Source organism: Hemicordylus capensis, chromosome 1, assembly GCF_027244095.1.
Source record: "Hemicordylus capensis ecotype Gifberg chromosome 1, rHemCap1.1.pri, whole genome shotgun sequence".
Lineage (NCBI taxonomy): Eukaryota > Metazoa > Chordata > Lepidosauria > Squamata > Cordylidae > Hemicordylus > Hemicordylus capensis.
Window position 1 is genome coordinate 348,762,044 of NC_069657.1, and position 21,427 is coordinate 348,783,470.

At 42.6% G+C, this 21,427-nt stretch overlaps 1 protein-coding gene across 2 annotated transcripts in view; it reads right to left on the minus strand.

The window, feature by feature from the left end:
• The window catches only part of STX7 (syntaxin 7), a 30,864-nt gene extending 10,770 nt beyond the window's left edge, over positions 1 to 20,094 (minus strand). Inside the window, exons 1-7 of one of the 2 annotated variants that reach the window (XM_053287613.1) lie at positions 19,883 to 20,094; positions 18,741 to 18,881; positions 9,896 to 9,965; positions 7,953 to 8,043; positions 4,569 to 4,706; positions 3,343 to 3,392; positions 1,222 to 1,312 (exon numbers count right to left, since the gene is read on the minus strand). In XM_053287613.1, the coding sequence (XP_053143588.1) occupies positions 1,222 to 1,312; positions 3,343 to 3,392; positions 4,569 to 4,706; positions 7,953 to 8,043; positions 9,896 to 9,965; positions 18,741 to 18,825 (525 nt within the window). In that variant the 5' untranslated portion in view covers positions 18,826 to 18,881; positions 19,883 to 20,094. Of the gene's footprint in view, positions 1 to 1,221; positions 1,313 to 3,342; positions 3,393 to 4,568; positions 4,707 to 7,952; positions 8,044 to 9,895; positions 9,966 to 18,740; positions 18,882 to 19,041; positions 19,839 to 19,882 lie in introns of those variants that run through there. The other variant, XM_053287624.1, reaches the window with a different exon arrangement.
• Positions 20,095 to 21,427: the final 1,333 nt, after the last annotated feature.

Consider the following 21,427-nt stretch of genomic DNA (forward strand, 5'->3'; position numbering starts at 1 on the left):
AGGAGACAGGACAAAAAGCAATGGGAAGGAGTCAGGATGGAGGTGAAAGCAAAGCCACACAAGAAAAGAGTAGCATGTGCATGCACATTTCCTAAAATTCATTATGCCACTTATAATGTGCTTGAAAAAATTTGGACGCTCAAGTGATTTACATATGGAATGTATTAGCCCGTAGGTAAAAAAAAAAAGTTAGAGATCCTGTTATTAAGGCACAACCCAGACAAAACCAGACAAAGCCAAGCACTTTGAAATCTCATTATTTCCAGAGTGCAAAATCCCGCCTGATTCATGCCCTTAATTAGGGCACAATCCAGACACTTGATTTTGAAAGGCAGAAAGAACAGGCTTGGCTCTCCTAAGGAAACCAATTGGAAACCATGTGAAGCTCAACCGTGGCAGGACGGTGCCATTTACCTAGTTATTAATTTAAGATTTGCCATTATCTATAATAATAGAAGAAGAAATAAGTGCTCAGCTAGAACAAGAACTTCAGGTTCTTAAAGACTGACGTCCTATCTCTTTGGCTGATATGGAATTATGGAAAAGAAAAAGAGGCCTCTAATAATTATGTCCCTGTTGGGCCTCTGTAGTTAAAAACTCAGCCTGCAATTTTCTTTCCGGTAAGCAGAAAGATAGGAGATGAGAAGATGAATGAAAACGGATCTAGGAAGGGGGGGAAGTTACCATATGCCAATGGGGAAAGGAGTCCCATAACTTAACTCTCTTGAGAGAGTCAAGCCACTAGTCATTCTAACACAGTGTCACACTAGGAAAGCAGGCATCAATTCTCTCTTCGAAAGGTGGAAAGCAACGCCATCTGCTGTTCCATGTGTGCTAGTATTCTAGTGGGAACACTACCTCTTAAGGACAAGAATCACAAGAATCCTTCAGTACAAGAGCACATTAAGGGCAAAAAAAAGTCCTGCTTTTGATCTCATGGCCCAGTTTAGATGCTAAACCATGGTTTAGTAAGACAAAAAATGAGCCTTGGAGTGTCACAGGTTCATGTGCTTTGAAGTCCCTCACACATGCAAGGTCAGGAAAGTGCATATTTTGCTTTCACTTTAGAACAAACCACAGTTCTGACTTACATTTTAACTTGGAAATTATGGTTTGGTCTTGCGTGTAAAAAGAGCAGTGGGGAGGGCACATGTGTACACCATGGTTTATTGTTACATCTGAACCATACCATTATGTTTCTAAACACTGCTTAAAGCTCACCTCAAGCTGCCTGATGGCAGATTCTCTTTCCTCAATAAGACGAAGGTCATCTTCTGTGATTTCTTCATCTAGTACTTGAGCTTGAGGTTGGCTGTGAAGTTAACATGCAGGATGCCAAGTTTCCCAAGTGAGTTAAACTTTATATGGCAAGACAAACCATCTTAACTCTAGATCTACTTGAATGTCAGGGGCTTGCAACCCAGTAATAAAAATGGAACAATTCTTTTCATAATTCCACTTGCTCAGTGCTACTAGATCAACTTCTAGATTAGCATTTTCAGCCATTTAATTTTTTATCCTGAGCGTAATGGGATAATACTTTAAGATTTTAACTCAAAGGTACTCTATGGAAGCTTACCCTGAAAAATGTTAGGAGGTTTCCAAACTAAGTATCCTGCCTCTTGGGCCTAGTTCATGCATTCAGCCTGGTCGAGACTGAAACAGCTTGATGGCAGGCTGGATATATAATTCTTCTCCCGTTTTGAAGGGACAAGATGCACAAAATATGGGCACCAAGGAATGCTTCTCCATTGCACTATTTCAGCACCTTCCAAGCCTATGAATGAGGGCTTAGTAATCATTTCTGTACGAAACTTCACTGGCAGCCAAAAAGCATTCAGACACAAGTCAAGATGGTTTGAACGTTTAAAACCCTGAGCTGGTCTGGATCCAGCCAACCTTAAGAGCACATCTCTGCACACAAGTGCCCTTGTTTGTGGAGCTCTGGTCAGAGGAGACCTGCTCCAGATCCCCTTTTTGAAGTAGCTGTCAGCTGATGGGAGGGAGCAGGCCTTTCTCTGCTGGTGAAACACTGGAACTTGCCCCCACTTCCCAGTGAAGCCTACATATGTCCATCATTACTAATCTTATGAAGCTGGTTCAAAACTGAGATAGATTTAAATATGCCCTCTGGATTTTTAATTGAAGTTGGATTTAATTTATTATGGACATGGGTCTTAATTTTGTAGGCCGATTATGGTTTACTGATGTTTTTACTGTAAACTATTTTCAACTTTAAGCAAAATGAAACAAAATGTAAAAGATGTTGATGGTTGCAAACCTATAAGTTGGGCATAGTTTTAAAAAGATACTACAGTCAATTCCTGTGTTATATATTTATGGTGGCCAATCACGGACAGGCCTTCTCTGTTGTCATCCCAAAACTTTGGAATGTACTCCCTGCTGAAATAAGAGCCTCCCCATCTCTGACAGCTTTTTAAAGGTCTTTAAAGACACATTTATTCATCCAAACTTTTTAACTAGAATTGTAGTTTTAAATTGCTTTAATGTTTGTTTTATATTATCGTAAACCGCCCAGACACACAAGTTTGGGGCTGTGTACAAATATAATGAAATAAATGAAATTTCGATATTGCTGGCCAAGGTATTCTAGAGAAAGCAGCTCTAGATGGCTTCAGTCTTACTCTCCTATCCATGGTGGGGTTTTTTTTATTTCCAGAGCCGTAGATCTGGGAGGAGTTAAAGTCCCAAATGTGACTTCAATCTGTGTAGAAAGTTTGCTCTCAGCAGTACAATTACCAGAACAGAAATATCAATTTTGCCTCCAATACACATTTTGGAAGCTGACAGACATCCACAAGTTTTTGGCTTACTTTAGTAACCAGCCAATGTAACAGAGCCCTCTGCCACACAAAGGAGACAGAGAACTCTGGGACGAAGAAGAACGTGTGGGCCCCTTGACTGGTATCTTGGGCTTGCCACAAGCTCCTACTTCCCCACACACAGACCGCTTGGACAGACAGATCTTTCTGCCTGGTGACCAGAGCAAAGGCAGTTGCCACTGGCAATCAGATTTCTGGACTCTTGAGCAACAGACAATTCTCTACTAAAAAAGGACATTAATGGCAACCAAGAGAGAAAAACAGATAAGATGTGAATAAACAGGATCACAGATGTATTTTTCTAATAGGTGCAACAATGGAGGATTATAAATTCACAGCATGCTTTAGTAAATAAAGCATCAGGCTTACCACACCACAGCTTAATATTAGGTTGCCTAATTAGCAATTCAAGCATTTAGGGCAATAGAGAAAACTAGGTTTTACACCTATTTTTATATTCAATAAATAGGATACCGATAGGTTTTTGAGCATATCTTACCTGTCCCAGGAGACTAGCGCTCCTTCTCTGTAGCCGTCCTCAGCACTACCCTGTAAGAGAGAGAGAGAGAGAGAGAGAGAGAGAGAGAGAGAGAGAGAGAGAGAGAGATCAGCTCTCTTTTAGGGAATGGATAAGATCTATTTCACGGTATATCAAGACCGTGAAACAGGAACATATAGGACAATAAACGGAACATATGAAACAGCCCAATTTTATTTTCCCCAAGTGAAACAATGACCTGATCCTATCAGAAAGGGCAGTGTATGACTCTACATGCAAAGTGCACAAGTGCACTCTTCTACCCTAGACACATTGCACTCTGACAGCAAACGGCTTGTGTTCAGCTACTGCCACTAAACATACCAAAAACAACACACAGATGAAAATGGTTCATGCTTGATACCAACAAAGCTCAACAAAGCTCCACTTTTGTTTGGCTAGAAGGAAGAAAAAGGGATCCGGAAAGGGGAGGGCCACAGGGACCAGCCACGCCTAGATTAGGACTAGGATTAGAGTGATTATGCAGGAGCCTGGCCTGGGCAACCAACTCCCATGGATTTTGGGGAAGTGTGGAGACAGGTCAATGCTAGGTTAGACAGGCTCGTTTTGCTGTTAGAAAGAGCTGGAATATGGTGAGACATAATTCGTTTCCATGCTCAGTTTTGAGGAGGACAAGAAGCAGAAATGCATCAGTAGCACAATGCTACTCAGTACCACACTGCTTCACTGCTCAACACAGACTTCTTAACCTGCACTAACACAATTATGCTTACACACGGCAAGTATTTATTTATGCATTTATCATCTCCTTAATTGCCTACAAAACCAGGGCTGCTGACAGCATCTTCTGGGATCACTTGCTATCTATATTCAAGCCCTGTGTTTGCCGATGCAGTACCTGGCCACAACATTCCCTCAGAGTTTTGCCCACCACCCAGCAGCTCCAACTATATTCCCTGGTCCATGGCTCTGGATGAAGACAGAAGTGAGCTGGAAGACAGGAATTCATTTGGTATTTGACAAGCTCCACATTACTGAAATACAGAATTCTCACATTTCACAAATGGAGCATGGCATTGGCTGCATGTGGATGAGGTTGATGCATTCCATTTATCTGAACAGACAAAAAGCTCTGAAAGAACACTGGAGCAGAGAAATAGGTTTATTTTATCTCACTTCAAATATTTTCTTTAGCTGGCAACACTGTCAGTTAGTGATATACTTACAGACACTCTAGAGCTGGCTCGAACTCTTGCTACAAGCTCTTTCTCTCTTTCAGCAGCTTGTCTTTGGACCCTCTGGAAGTTACTCAGTGCTGTAGTGAACTCATTCACAAGCCTGTCTTTCTGTATTTTTCTTTGACGCTAAAAGGAAGGAAAAAAGTTTGAAAAAGGAGAAAAATCCTATTTGAAAGCACTGCTTGGACAGACAGAAGTTTCTATTGTTTTTCATTTGAGGAAAGAGTTTTCCATACGTTTAATTACAGGAGGACCTCGTTAATCACGGATTAACGGTTTCACATATCCATGGCCAGGCAATTAGCACCTGACCTCGGTATACACCGGGGGGTGGGGATGGAAACAGAGTGTTAAACCCATGTATCTGCACATCGGGGGTGGCCAGAAATAACCTCAGAGGACATTTTCCTCGGAGGTCATTTCCGGCCATTTTGTGTTCAGGGGCTATTTTATGACTCATTTATTTAAAATGGCCCCCAGCGGGGGGCACGATTTTTGGCACCATGGCTGAATCTGGAAGTACTCATGGTAGGGCACTTTTGGAGGGAAACGGGGCCCCACAATTTTCAGCAGCACGAAAACCCAAGGCCCCAATTCCCATAGCCCTAATGCTCCATTATCTGTGGATTTGCTATCCACCCCCACTGCAGAACAGAACCTCTGCAAATAATGGGTTTCTCCTGCATTTACCTTTATATACTGCCCAATAAAGATCTCTTGGCAGTTGCACTAAGTAGCAGGTCTGCACACTCGAACATTTGATTCCAATGAATCTATAGCAAACCCCAGCTGCTTTCCACCATGGGGGAAGTGCCAGGTAAAACTGCATTTCCCAGATGCCATTTTGCATCTGCCCAGCAGCCCCTTTGCTTGTTCCCCAGCATTCCTGAATGCCTTGCTGGCCAGCCCTGTGGCCTCTGTTTCAAGTAAAAGGCCTCACCCACTTGGTGCCAGACAGGGCAGATACTGCAAAGGGAGGGCCATGGTGGAAGTGCTCCCCATTTCCCACAGCACTGGGGGAGGGTTTTCTGCTGAAAATTTACCAGAATCAGATGTTCCAATGCACAGGCTTACTAAATAAATTAAATTTCTAGTTATATATGCACAAACCCCTTTCAGTTCCACTGAAGATCACGTAACCTTTGTGTATAAAAGTGTGCATCAAGTAAGGGAAAATGCTTTCTTTGAATAAAGTATTGCACACACATACTCCCCACATGCCTCCTTCAGGTTTATAGTTTGAGGTGCTCATGCATATTTAAAGTCATACTGCAAGGCCTCTGTGCACTGGATTACTAAAAGTCTTAAAGAAATGGAAGCTGTGTGCATCAGTGAAATTCACCTTGAACTTCCAAGCATTCCTTTAGAAATAGGTGTTTTAGTCACTTAATTTCCATCACACCAGAGCAGATAAAAATGTAGTGCCTTTGTATCCCACTTTCCTGGGAAGTGAAACAATTCCACTGAAACAATTCACAGCAACTCTGTGAAGCACATTAGTGACTTGTGCAAAGCCAACTAATGTTGGCTAACTAACAGCAACCATTTAAACCTGCCAACCCCTTTCTAAACACAATACTCTAGCCCAGGGCTGCACAACTTGGGCCCTCCTGTACATGTTGGCTACAACTCCCATCATCCCTACTGGTCACAGTGGTCCCCTGCTAACTTGGCAAAGAGGCACCTTTTAACGTGGTGATTCTCTTTATTTGGCAGGGGGAGAATAACTGGCCCTACCCACCCCCAGCACAGTACCTCCAGTGACTGTTGCTGAACAGTCTTATGTTTCTTTTTTAGACTGTGAGCCCTTTGGGGACAGGGAGCCATCTTATTTGTTTGTTATTTCTCTGTGTAAACCGCCCTGAGCCATTTTTGGAAGGGCGGTATAGAAATATAAATAAATAAATAAAATAAAAATAGTCCAACGATAGCTAGATGGCTGAAGGTGTGCACCCTGCTCTTGCCCCTACCTCACATTAGCTCAAGGGTATTTTTCAGAGGCAAGACTAAGTCACCAGCAATTCAAAACTGCTTCTGCATCAATGGCTGCCAAGTGGTTATTCTTACCCCGCAGCTGACGTTTGTTCACAGAAGTAAGTAGTAGGGCTGTGCATGAAGTGCTTTGTGCATATCCCAGGGGGCGGAGAGGGCTCCCTTTAAAAAGGAGGCAGGGAGGTCCTACCTATTCCTTCGGTGAGCTACCTCTGCCCTGCTGTGCTGTCGTCCTTTAATTCTAACTTGAAAGCAGCAGCCGCACTGCTGCCCCCTTTTCAACGCCACATCGCAGGGACGCTGCTCCCAGCAGCCCTTCCATGGCATCGGCATGCAAACAGCGATGACACATGCACCAAAGCCATTTGCGTGCCGACGCCAAGGGAGGGCTGCTGGGAGCAGCATCCCCACGGCGTGGCAGTTAAAAGGGGACGGCAACGCAGCTGCTACTTCCAAGTTAGATTTAAAGAATGACTGCCACGATGGGGCAGTGCGGAGTGGCGGCAGCTCACCGGAGGAGCAGGTACCCCTTGCCCCGTGCCAAAATGTTTTGGCTGCAAGAGTCTGAGATGTTTCGGTGCCTTTCCAACAAGGCGATGAAACGCTTCAAGAACATTCCTAATAAGCAGCATGTATGGATCCGCTCCTGTGTACTTTTGAAACAAGCACAAGAGTATAAGGCCTTGCAGCAAGTTCAGACACCAGCACTCTTAACTGCATACAGGGAAGTGGGATAAACTCGCACTGCATTGGCCTACTGCAACACTGCCTTAGGGCCCAGACCTCAAGCTGTGGGCCACAGCACAGAGATTCCACTGGTAAGAACAGAGGACTAGTCAGCTTTTCTTTGTAAATTAGTGAACTTTGCAGCTCCATAAATTCCAGTGTATGTGCCACCGTCAGAGCTCCATGAGGGCCCCACACATCTGTATAAATTTGGGGCAAGTATTCCGTGTTTTAAGTTTCTTCCAATTTGGCGTTTTCCCTCTTTAAAAAATCCACCAGCAATCTTTTTAAACAGATCACAGTAATTATTTTTAAAGGCAGTTTGCCAAAAAATACTTTCCCATCTTGTATACTGTAGCATGCATACACAGAACAGAAAGGCAGCAAGTCTATGCATATTTAGGCTGCTTAAAGCTCATTAATATCAACAGGATTTAAGCAGCCTAACTGTGCACAGGATTGCAGTCAATGTGATTAAAATGATCATAAGCCAAGTGCCTGTACCAAAATAAATCCTATAATCCTAGTAGTTCAGAAATACTTAGCCTCTTAATTGCTTCAAATATTCAATCAATGTAGTTTTGACATGCATCAGGAGTAATGTTTGCAAAAAGAAAACAAAAAGTGAAGCACACGCATGGTACATTTTTATACCTGCTCATTTACTGAAGGCAGAGATCCAAACTCTTTAATGTATTTGTCTGTCTCTTTGGCAAGTTGGTTTGTATACTGCTGCTTCTGTTGCCTGAAACAGAGATGAATAATTCAGCTGTTCCATTATTCTACCGATATTATTTGGTAACATTCCATAGTGAACTATCTTTAGAGAAATCTTCGGAGAGGGGCTCATTAATATATACAGAATTGCTACTGGCTTCACATCTATGGAAATTAAGAACAAGCAATTGAAAATGCTAGATTAGACTTCACTTTTAAACTGTTTGACAACAAGAAAAGACTCACATAGGAACATAAGAAGCTGCCATATACCGAGGCAGACCATTGGTTTACCTAGCTCAGTATTGTCTTCACAGACTGGCAGGAACCCCTCTCAGACCTATCTTGGAGAAGCTAGGGAGGGAACTTGGAACCTTCTGATGCTCTTCCCAGAGTGTCTCCATCCCCTGAGGGGAATATCTTACAGTGCTCACACTTCTAGTCTCCCTTTCATATGCAACCAGGGCAGACTCTGCTTAGCTAAGGGGCAAATCATGCTAGCTACCATGAGACCAGCTCTCCTATCACAGGATTTGCTTAAATGACTGATAGAAGAACCATAGGTAGATTATCTCCTCCCACCATCCACATTTATTTATTTAAAGGGGGAGCAGTTTTCATGGTGAAAAATTCCCCACTGTATGCAAAACACGTTTTTTAGGAAGGTTTGCAGATTTTCTCCCACCTCCCCCAAAAGCTACATTTCCCCATGAACTATGAGCACAAGTTATGGAAAATAATTTATGGAAAATACCATATTCTAATTTAGAACTATGACCCACAAATGCAGATATGCCTGATAACATACACTTTCTTCAATGTACTACACAGCTGCAGAACCTCAGCCCTTTAGCTACTGTTGGACAACAACTCCCATTATCCCCAGCCACAGTGGCCAGTAGTCAAGGATGATAGGAGTTGCAGTCCAACATCTGCAAGGGGGCTGAAGTTGTGCAGCCCTGGAATCCAGTATATCTCCTAGTACTATAAGAAAAGCCTAAAGCAAGGCCAAAGTGCGAGTTTATTACTTTAGAACACAACACACTGACCAACAGTTCATGTGACCAAACTAGCAACAAGGTCCAGGTAGAAGTTGATGGGCATTAATGAAACTTAAGGAGTGATGTAAACTGGGAAGCCAGTTCTTTCACTGAGCGTCCAGCTTTATGTCATATCAGAAATGGATCTTTTACTATTGGAAGCAATTCTACTGCTTATATGTAGGGCAATACCAGGGTGTCCAGTACTCTAGTTAACCATCTGTAGGTAACTGTAGGTGTGTTACCTTATGCCATGACAGTTTTTTTATTTTTTGCAGAGCCTTTGTTACACTCGACAGACATGATACGGCATTTCCGGTTCTATTTACCACCCACTCCATTCCTGTGGTGTTTTGATATTCATTGTTCTATTGCATGGGTGGGGAACCTTGGCCCTCCAGCTGTTGAACTATAACTCCCATCATCCCCAGCCTGGCTGGGGATGGTGGGAGTTGTAGTTCAAAAACAGCTGGAGGGCCAAGGTTCCCCACCCCTGTTCTATTGGTTTACATTTGTACCATTTAAGAAATTAGTTTGCTGTATAGCTTTCAGAAGTTTCACCACAACCATTTACAAATGGCAGCAAATATTAAAATTGAATTTTTAAAGCAACTCTGTAGCCTTTGCTTCCTCTCTGTGCTCTTGTTTCTCACACCAGCAACATAGCAGCAGCAATGTACCTTGGAGGATTAACAAGTCAACACATACAGAGAGATGTTGGATTCCATCCTTTAGTTGGCATACACTTTAAAGATGCTGAACACTTTGTTGAGGCATCAACACATACCAAGAAGTCTTCACAATGAATTTAAATGAAAGGTCATCTCATGAAGCACTTACAGCTGTTGCCGCAATTCATGTGTGTCTTGTGGTGTTCCAAGTTGATTCAGTACTCTTTGTATTTCTGCAGCTGTTTGCAAAAAAGAGGAAGAGGAGAGGGTTGGTTTTTTGTAATGATATATTTTCAGTTCAGTTCCATGCATATCTAATTGACAATTCGGAAACATACACAGTCGACAGAGCTGTGGTAGGTCAAATTCAGCAAGGCAAAGATATATTTGCACATACCAGAAACCAGACAGTTGTACAACTAAACTCGTCAAAGCCTTCAAGCCACATTTAAAATTTTAAAAAATGTAATGTAATATGAGCATTGCAGAGACAGCTGCTGCTCTGTTTAAGTGTATGTCCATGATAATGCAATGAAACCAACGTCACAAGTTTCATAACTCTTGACACACGACAAGCGTTCTGAAGACAATTTAAACTCTCTTGCTCTTCCTGAACGCAACAGTAAATTCTCAGGCACACACATTTCAGCAAAATGGAAGCATGATAAGAGGACAACTGTTAGATCAATTTTTTCAGGTACAACCAGTTCAGGGACTAGCAGGAGTAGTACACAGGATGCAATCCATAAGAGCGACTAACACCCCCGCCCCATCCCCACCAAGTTACTTGGTACCTCTTACTTTCAGTACTTTCCCTCACCACTTCTGGTTTAATACTGCACTGCTAGATAGCCACAGGACAGTGTCTTCTGGTTTCAGACCTAATGCTTCCTTTTCAGGCAAGTAAACTACTTGGCCAAGACATCATCCTCTAATACTGATATTTGCCTGTGCCTAGGCTGTAATTTATTTTTGTTATTGTACACCTTTGTTATTGTACACCTGCAAGATGTTTTGATTTCCCACAACTTGAGTAAAAGTATGGTCACAGAGACCATGATCATTGGCACACATCTGAACAAATGTGAAAACAGAGGTAGGTTAGCTGCAGTCTCTCAAGACCACCCAGTAAGTGCAATAGCTAAGCAAAATTTGGCACTCCCAGTGGGACTCAGACCACCATGCCAAATCACAAAGCTCAAGTTTCAGGAGTCATCAGCCCAAAGCCAGTCCTGGTGTGTGGAGTTGATCTTATTCCTTTAAATTGTAATCTAGATTTACAAAAGATTACTTAAATTTCATTTAAGCAAGGCTTCAGTAGCTGTGAATAAGGATTAAAGAAAACCACATTTATTTTTTTCAAATGGCTGATCCAAATCAGGAAGTCATTTAGTCTGAATCCAAAGGATGGACAGGTTAGAAGAAGAATGCCAGTATAAACTATAATCAGAACTCAGAAAATCCACTTGTCTACGGCAAGTGAAAAATGATACCCGACAGTAATGGTACATTACCATGTATCAAAATAGCTTGGGAAACCATCTGATGAGTAAAATATTTTGTCTGGCTGGTGAACTGAGCCAACATTGACCTCTGACGATAAACTCCCCCAATAATTTTGGACAGTGTTCTTAAGATCATACTCATATCTGAACTTCAAACATTACAAACATGATTTAGTGAAATGTTAGAGAGATTTAGATTGAACTCTACAACTATTTACTCCAGAGTAGTCCCATCTAAGTCAATGATTTGATCCAGTCTACCTACCTAGATTGAAATGTGTGAACGTTTTAATCTAAACTAAATATGGTTAGGTCTAGGGTACAGAATCAATAGCACATTTTATGAATGAAAGCTACCTGATGGCCAGTTTAATGGAAATAACCATACTGATCCAGCAAGTGGGTCACTAACAAAAATGTTTCTGCTTATTGATTTCCTCTACTGTGGATGCAAGAGACTCCCTACAAATAGTACACAGGGTGTACCACAAGCAGTGCTCCCTCACACCAACATTTACTGAATTAATTTAATCTAAAAAAGGTTTTTTCCTAGTTTTTTTGATGTTAGAATTTGGGAGGACAGGGTTGTCTTAAGTTCAGGGTCCTCTGCCTACTGGGTAAAGAGTATAAAATATATTTATCCCATATTTTTTAAGGGGGTAATCTTAATCTCAGGGTCGCCTTCTAGTCAGGTAAATATAGGTAAAAGAGGGTCCTTTCCCCATCCACACTGCCTAACAGAGGAGCTACAAGAGCAGCAATGGGCATGCAGCTTCCTGTAGTAGTCTTGGTTCCCTGGAATGGGGACCACATTCTGCATGCTGATTATTTAGAGACACAGCAGTTATTGATGGACATAGAATACCGAGACATTTTAGTAGTTAATACTAAACTTATTACAGACCTGATTAATACTCCGATTGGTTTGAGGTTTATTTGGGAATAACCTCTTTCAGAACAAGTTGTCCAGCCATATTCTTACATCATACTTTTATTTGCATGCTAACTACTTATGCCAGTTTTACAGATTTTTGGAGAATTCCTTTTTCAAAAAGCATGCATAGTGCCATCTGGGGGATCCATAGTGTAACTGCATGGAAGAAAAGTGCTTTTAAAAAATGGTGCTGTGGAAAGAGCAAAACTGTGGATCAGCCTTGCCACGAACAGTTGTTTATACTGATCTGTGTTTTCTTTTTATGAGAATTAACTGTGTCTACAAAAAACAAGGAAGAAGCAAGGCAAATGCTGAGCCTTTCCTTTTTCTCCAGACAATGGTCAACAGCCCACAAAATAAGAACACAGATTCTTGTCTATGGTTAGGAACCTTGGGGCACATAACATCCTGGAGCTATACAGGAGCTAGTTATGCCCATTGTTGGCCTCTACTGCTAGTGTGAATGAACTAGAAGGACTCCTGGGATCTATATGGATGACCCAGTCAAGGGAGAAAAAGGGGGAGAAAAACCAACCAGTGAGCATCCTCTGTCACATTTGTCAGTACACAACATGGCCTTCATTCATGCCATCTGCCTTCTTTTCCCTCTCTTCCAATATTTTCCCTTCCAATTTAACATCAGAATGTTAGCTGTGAGCAACACCACTACCCAGACTAGACAGTCCAATAATACAGAGTCTGCAAAAGTCACTAGTCCAGCTCAGCTGGACTAGTATATCAGTACACATATACTCCTACTAGACATTCCAGGCACAAAGGTGACCTATCATTTTTCCAGTTTACACACGTTTCCTTGTGCAGAGGATATTCTTGCTCACCGCAGGAAACAAATTATTGCTCACACAAGTCCAATATCTGCAGCAATTTAAGGACTGGCGCCTTTAAGGACTAGCCTGAGCTCAATTCAAGCAATACAGAAAAGGTTCTTAAAGAGGCTTTAAGATATCAATGACAGCAGGATTTACCCTATCTATCTATCTATACACACACACACACAATTTTAATGTTTTATCTATCATGATTTTTATCTTTTATCAATTTTAAATGTTATATTTTATATTATGTTTTAATTCTGTACACCGCCTAGAGATTTCAATATTAGGTGGTATATAAATTAAATAATAAATATCTATATTAGCTGGAACAGAAACAGTACAAAAGACAGGAAGTATTTGCCTGTAGTATAACTCCAGATGTTGAAAGAGGAACTATCCTCAACCTGTTTAAGTTCAACATGCTTGAATGCCTCCAAGATCTGATTTGACACACACATTGTGAAAAACAGCAAGAAAATATTCAGCAAGTGGAAGAAGCACTCCCACTTATATTATCTTGCTGCTTCTTGAAGAAAAGCTTTCTCGATCATCTTTGGCATAGTTTGGCAAAGATTCTTCTTTCTCAATCAAGAACCCCAGAATAGGTTGGTCAAGTTCTCCTGTGGCAGTCATAATCTCAGCAGTTAAGTAGATCTCAAATAGGGCATTGTACTATAGTTATATGGTTTTCTGAGGCCACACAAGCCTCTCTCTCTCTCAACCACAAGAACAGGTGTGCTTCCCATGACCAAGGCAAGGAAGCAGATGACAGAAATGCAAGGATGGCTTCGATACTCAGTCTTGCATAGTCAAGAAAGAGTGGGAGGGGGTGGCGGCGGGGGGCTGAGAACTTCTGTCCCAAAGGAGACGGAATTTTTAGTAGTAGCTCAAAGGGAGATATCTAGCAGGTACAATTCCCTTTCAGAGTGCTGCACTGCTGAAAGCCACAGCTGCCAACACTCTCCCTGTCACACAGCTAAAAAGCTAAATGAGTCTCTTATGTGTTGACCCTCATTGCACATTAATTCAACAACTCTTAATCAATATTACTTTCATCAGTCCCACAGTCAGCCAAAGGCATAGAAAGGAGAATATTTAAGAATTCTGGTTTAAGAGGCATCAAGCACATTCAGGGTCACAGAACTCACTATATTCATCGCCATGGTTTTCTCACTGTGCTGCACAAAGAAAAGGCAGCCATTGGGGTACAGATCACTGTAGCTAAGCAGTGTTCCCTCTAAGGAATGCACACACTCACAATTTTTATGTCTGCTCAGTTAATTTTAGATCCCACTCAGGTTGAATCAGGAAGGTCCCATTCTGAACACACATACTGTCTTGATACTGCTGCTCAGAACAAAACTCATTCCACACACAGATGGAAAAAATTAGAGAGAATACTGTAACTAAGGCTGTCATTTCAATCTTAACTGCCTCACCAAGTTGAGATCTTGCTGTTCTTTACCTCACACTGCAATAGTCAACCATAAGATATAATGATTAATTCCTATAATCAAGCAAGTATGTTGGCATTTCAAAGCAAGTATGTTGGCATTTATTTCATAATAAAAGCACATGTATTGTACTAACACCACACACTCAGGAAATGGTTTAAAGGCATATGATGCAGTTCTCAGGCAGGTCTGAATCTGGCTAGAGTTTGAATGGGAGAAGTGCCCCATAACCGCCCTGAGCCATTTTTGGAAGGCAGTATAGAAATCGAATGAATGAACGAACGAATGAAGTTCAATGTTGAAAGAGAAACAGGCTATAAATGAAAAAGATCTATGTCAAGGGCAAAGTACTCGCATTAGTTGTAGAAACACAATAACTTCATTTCTTATATGCCCAGAAACACAGGAGCTTCGCATTTGCTAACAAACATAGGACTGTATTATAATGAACTCCTTAACAGCTGCATAGGCCTGAAGTTTCTTGTACACAAAACAATTGTCCAATTAACAGGGAAACAAGTTACACCATTAAAACTTGTTTGTCTTGCTTTGCCACAAGTGATAAATGAGCAAAAGCAATTACAGAAATCTAGTTTAGGTGCCATAGCAGTGCTTCCATCATCAATGTGGGCTGATTTTCTTAAGGCATATTCCTGGCACATTCACTTGCTCTTCCATAACCCACCAAAAAATATCACTCTGAATGTAATTCAAGCTGGAGTGCCACAGAAGCTAAAGCAAATGCTAGCTAACTACTGACAAAAAAGCTGTAAAGTTAGGATCCTTAAAACTCACTGAAATTAATGAGACTTGAGTCAGTCACGACTAACTTGCCTCCCGATTTCAATAGTACTTAATCATGACTAACTTTCATAGGACAAAACCCACAGCATGAGTGGTCTCCCCATTTATGGCAGTCATTCATACATTCTTCATTCAAGGACCTCATCCCCCAACATTGAGTTCTGAAGTGGGATAAGGAGCAAGAGTTGTGGAATGCAGGATAGTGAGGAAGAGTTGACTGAAGCTGATCCAAGCCCTGGATCAGTGCAGGAGCAAGTGGACCAGAAGAAGAGGAGTCCCAAGTCTAAAGCAGAAGGTTGTGTCTGCTTCACCAATCAAGCAGCAGCAGAACTTGATGGCAAGTTCTAGGTCAGGCTCCTTCACCTTGGAGAGTTCCCCCCCCCGCCCTGCTTTTTGTTGCTGTCGCTGCCCCTTTGAACTCTAGTCCTGTTTGGATTTAAAGTATCTGCATTGATTTTATTATTAAACATCTTCACTTTTAAAAACAAAACAAAACAAAACTTCGTAATAAAGATGATTGATTGAAAAAGCACAGCATGGATGTCAACTAGTTAGCACAATTATAGAGTTTTTAAAAAACTAATGAGTGACGGAGTTCATCAATATCTGTCAGACTTAACGCAACTCAAAAGCATCATGCTATTACTTGAAGTTCTTTAGCAAGGAAGGCCCTCTTTACATAAGCCTTCACCAGCACAACTGCCTCTGCAGTTCCCCTACACCAGTTTGGATAGGTGCAAACGTTTCTTGCCCATGTGGTTTGCCTTCCTCCTATGCATTCTTAAATGAAAACAATGTACTTCCCATGGGGCTGGGCACTGCTTGCATATTACATAACGATGCAGGGAAGATGGGCTTCTACCCATGTGGCTCTTGTGGAAATTGCAGCAGCAAACAGCAACAGCTGTTCCAGTAAAGAGGGGTGTGTGAGAATCAATCAAGGCCAATCTACATATTCAGAAAGAGTATGATGCAGTATTCTGAGGCTTTGAGTTTAGGGCATGACAATCTGAATGCTCCCCACATCAACAAATAGCTGCCTGTGGAAAGCATGGGAGGAAGAGGGCTTGCTTCCTACCATGGGAAGCTGCTTTATACTGAATGACCATTAGTCCATCTAGCTCAGTATACACCAACTGGCAGCAGCTCTCCAAGGTCTCAGGCAGGAATCTTTCCCAAGCCTGCCTGGAGATGCCAGGGATTGAACCAGGGAAAGCAGATGCTCTATTAGTGAGCTATGGCCCCACCCCCAAACCTTTTCCCCTATTATGTTTGTTTTATACTTGCAGGACTTTCAGATGAAAGAACACTTAAACATATACAGGCAGGGTTGATTTGATTTAAGTCATTTTTTAAAAGAACTAAATTTTAATAATTTAAATCACAAGTCAGGAAGATTCTGTTTAATCATCTTCTAGTAAAAGTATATTCTTGTTGTCTAATATAACCTAAATACATATCCAGGGCTAGATGTAGGTTTCATTTTTAGAAGGTAGGCACACTATAATAGCTGCACACATCTCATAATGCTGTTTCATTCAGACAATGAGACCTTGCATTTCTTTGTTGCATGCATGTGAAATGCAAACAGTGACTGTCATTTCCACAGGTACAATAACTTCATTAAAATATTCCCAAACGGGGTCTCCTTTACAACCTGCTGCCATGATAGGTGTTTCCCTTCTAAAACTGAGAATACACTTGGAAAAAGTTTCCTCAGGACTGCATGAATACGTTCTGTTCATCTTTGGTTTCACTTTCTATTCCCCTCCCCTATCTCTTGTATTTATAGCCAGACTCCTCCTTGTACAGATTACTCCATCCCACCAAATCCTCTATGCATTCATTGACCTTCTTTAGCTTGATTCAGACATTATGCTGTACAAATGTGCGTATGTCAGTCCACGTTTGTGTGAATGACTGTACCTATGTTCATTTTAAAAGTGAACCTGCTCCAGGCCCTTCAAATGCATACAGAGGCGCTCTTGCCTCTGGACTTCTGGGCTGAAGTCCAGGATCTCCACACCCCTGGGCATCCTAAATCCTTTTGAGTCTGTCCCGCACTGTGCTGGGCAGCCATGTGTGACTGTGACCTGTGACAGGTGCTGAGCATGACCTCTGCTTTAGAGAAAGAGGGGGGAGTGGGGAAAGAAATATGTGGGATAAGAATACGTTAAGTTGTGTGTTGAAATGTTTCTGTTAATATATATTTGTGTTAATATTCCTGTTTTATATTCCTACATTCTTGTGAGTTCAGTTGCTGTTTGTGCCCTTAAGAACACGTGTTAAAAATACTGTATGGGTGTGTCTATATAGATAGAACAGACATACATATGAACGACGCTTAATTTGTAGTGAGGTCACTCCAAAGGCTTTTAGGTCCAGGCTCCAATTTACCTAGGTGCACCTCCAAATGCATGGTGCAGATAGGAAGTGTACTTCTGTTCAGCATAACATGTGAATGGGCCTAATGTCTTTGTACTCTTGTGTGGAGGGGGAGGGAGAGCTTGAGTGTGTGTGTGTGTGTGTGTGTGTGTGTGCGCTGCATGTACACTACCTGCAGAGTAAGATTAATCAGACAGATCTCTTTAGACAGGCTACCAATGCACTGAAATCAGCTTCATGAAGGTGTCAAAGCAACGGGGTTGTTGCTGTGTACACAAGAACAATTTGGTATAAGAGATTATCCAGAATCTGAAGATATAATTTAACTTCATCTGACAAACAGTACGCTCAAGCAAATAGCAAGTCACTAACAATCTCAATTTACAAGAGTTTTGGAGTACAAATATTACCATAAGATTTCTTACCACATTTTGTCTGGCCAAGTCGACTCTTATTCATAAATGTTTTTAAAAAGACAATGTTATCATTGCATAAAAGGTGCCATGGGATACTGGTTTTTTTGCTATAAAAGTCTACCTCTCAGGAATAAGTTTCTTCCTGTAGCACTTATTTAAGCCAGCACAAGAAGAGCAATATCTTATAAAGAAAAGTAAAGTACTCCACTGTGAGGTAGACAATATCTAGAGAGGACATTTGAAGATCATATGTAATGCAAGTATATTACATACGAAACAAGCTTCTTGTTGTTCTGGCATCTCTCTCCTCACCAGTCAATTTTGTGCTATGTTCTCCTAGTACAAAAACATTCTGCAGGGTAAATCTACTATTCTTAACTCAATCCTTCACCATCCAGAATATGTACAACAGGCTTCCAGATAAGATTGTCAAAATGCTTTGGCTATGTGCCAAAGGCTCACCAGAAGTCAGATATTGCATAACTGCTAGGAGTTTTGCAAATGAAAGCAAAAATTGCAAAGCTGACAGTAAACTACTATAATATTTTGAGATGTTGAGATGAATATTTTGCGCTTGTTTTAACGAGCACTCTAAAACTGGCTCAAGGAAGTAAAGGGTTCTGTGCCTCTCATCAAAGTTCCATTTACTTTACACATAAACTAGTTTAGGTGTCACTTACAGCATTGTGTGATTTTTTGGATGTTAGAAGTTATACGCTGTGCGAGCTGGTTTGGATCTCCTGCGACACCTGTACTGTACGCCATGGCTGATTAGGATGCTCACTAAGGTCATAGACAGTAGGTTCACCAGGAACAACAACCTGAAGAAAATAATAATACAAAAGGGTCACTTGCTTCTAAAAAGTAATTACATATAATGGGCAAACACACTGTAAATCCTCAAACATTCAAACAGGCTCTGTTAGCACATCAGGGCCAAGAGAATGATTTGGCTAACTTAATCCCTAACATATAGCTTACTTGTAGTTTATATCAGAGTAGTTGAACACAAAGTATTGTGCAATCTGCTGCACTATATCTCTGTAGCATACAGGAGATATGGGCTGTGCGCCTGGAGCGCCTGTGCATAGGGCACAGCCCAGCCCTATGCACATGCATGCAGAAGTTCTACCAAGTGTAACAGGAGTTTCATCCAAATAAGAAGGCACTGGACTGCAGCCTCAGTGAGGAGTTGCTCCCAGCCCAGCGAGCAACCGAGGTTTTCAAAGCTGAACTCCACAGAGCCACTTAATTCTCGCCTCCCGATTAATCTCAAGAACCAGCTTGAGGAGGAAGAAGAAGAGGAAGTCATCAGTGAGGGCAACGTCGGCAGCATCTCTGGCTCACTCGCAGGCAGGCTGCACAGGCATTTTTCTATACAGCCTTTTCTACCGAGGCGGCCGATGTCGACGCCGTTTTTTAGCAGGGACCTCGGCTTTTGACAGCCAGGCTGCCTCTGACATCGGGCGGCGGCGGGGGGGCACTTCCTCTTCCCTCGCTTTCGAGTTCGAAGCTGCGTGGCTTTCGCCTGCACGCTTGTCAGTGGCCCGTATCGACACTGAGCCAGACAGCGGCCCGCCCTGCTGAAAGGCTTGCCGGCCTCATTCCAGCCGCCCCGGCCGGGGACTGGGCGGCGGCGGCGGCGACGACTTGCTGACCGAGCCTCGCGATCGCCGTCCCCGCGGGCTGACGGAAGAGGAGAGGGAGCCGGCCGTGTCGACCCTGGCGCAAACAAGGGCTCGGCCCCATTAAATGACTTGCCAGCCCCACCATGAAAGCAGCCGCGGCCGGGATTGGAGCAGCCGCGGTAGCTGCGACTTACTGACTGAGCGTCGCGGACGTCGTCGTCGTCGTCCCCACCGCGGCTGCTGCTGCCGCCTGAGGGGGGAGAGGAGGAGAGGGAGGGGAGAAGTTGGAGAGTCCCCACTGCCCCTACTGCTGCCTGGCGAGGTGGGGGGGGAGAGAAGAACCTCGCAGTCCCCAGCGCCGCACCCGCTTCCTGACGAAGGGAAGAGGGAAGGAGGGCGTGGAAGACAGGAGGGGCAAGCCATCCCACCTCCTCGGCTTGTTATTGGCTGAGGAGTGTGCAGGCTGAGGCTGACTGACAGCTCAGCGAGGGAATTACCTGGAAAGGCGCCTGTCGGGCCGCCTCAGCCTGCAACCCTTTCAGCCAATGACAAGCAGAAGAGGAGGACTCAGGGAGAGAGGGGTGGGGCTTGGAAGAGACACGAGATATTTCCCTTGGGAATTTCGGAGGTGCTTGGCGTTCGAGTGCAGAAAGGAACGGGGTGGGTGTGGAGAGAGGGATCTGGATGCCAGATTCGTATTTCTCTTTACTTAAGGAGCCAATTTAATGTAGGAATTTTTCTTTTCTTTTTGAGTGGCATATTTTGTTTTGTACTTGCATTTATTTTATTTTTTTTATTTTGCTTATTTATATACCTCCCAAACTCGCGTCTCTGGGCCTTTTACAATAAAATAAGATAAACTGAAACAATTAGAAGCAGCCGTTTTACTGGGCTTTGAGTGGCACACACTCATTCTGTATTTGTGCTTGGAGGCAATAGGTCTCCCCCCTGTTCTTCCCCAGCGACTGGTTTTTAGAGATAGACTGCTTGTGATCATGGAGGCTTCATGTCACCATTATGCCATCTCTAACCCCTTTAGAGTTAGTGACCATTGCCTCATTTTCTGGCAATGAGTTCCCTACACATATTATTAGGGTGCCTTTCAATGAATGTTATATCAGAGTGGTTCACAACACATTATAAGAGAAACAAAATAAAATCTAAATCCTCAATACAACCTGCAGACATACTTAAAACTGGAGACATAAAAGCAGTGAATAATATTAAAAAGTCATCAGGTGTTAAACGTGGGAGATTTAGAAAAGGTTTCCTCCTGTGGACCTGAGCAGACATTGCTCATGGCCTGAAGAAATATTTCTTTTCTCTGATCTGATTCTGCCACCCATCACTTTCTGCATTTCCCCCTTGTTTTCTACAAACAGATCAGTTTTGCCACAGGGGAGGGGGGAAATAGTGTTTCAAGTTCATTTTTAACGATTTGACTTCTTGATGGGAAACATGAGTTGTGAGGAGGGATCCATGTGCAATGCTATGGACTGGTCCTGGAGCATGAGGTGTGGCAATAATAGTGTGCTTCCCAAATGGCTGGCATGCTGTCCTTGATGACCAAAATGGCAGCAGAAGCGGCTTCTGTGCCGGAACTAACCACCGCAGCAGTGTGGAGAGGAGAATCTGCAGGAGTGACATTAGTACCCAAACAGGCCATGGCTGTGTGATCAGCATACATGGGAGGAGCAATAGATGTGATGAGCAGATATCGTGCCCGAATCGACCATCGA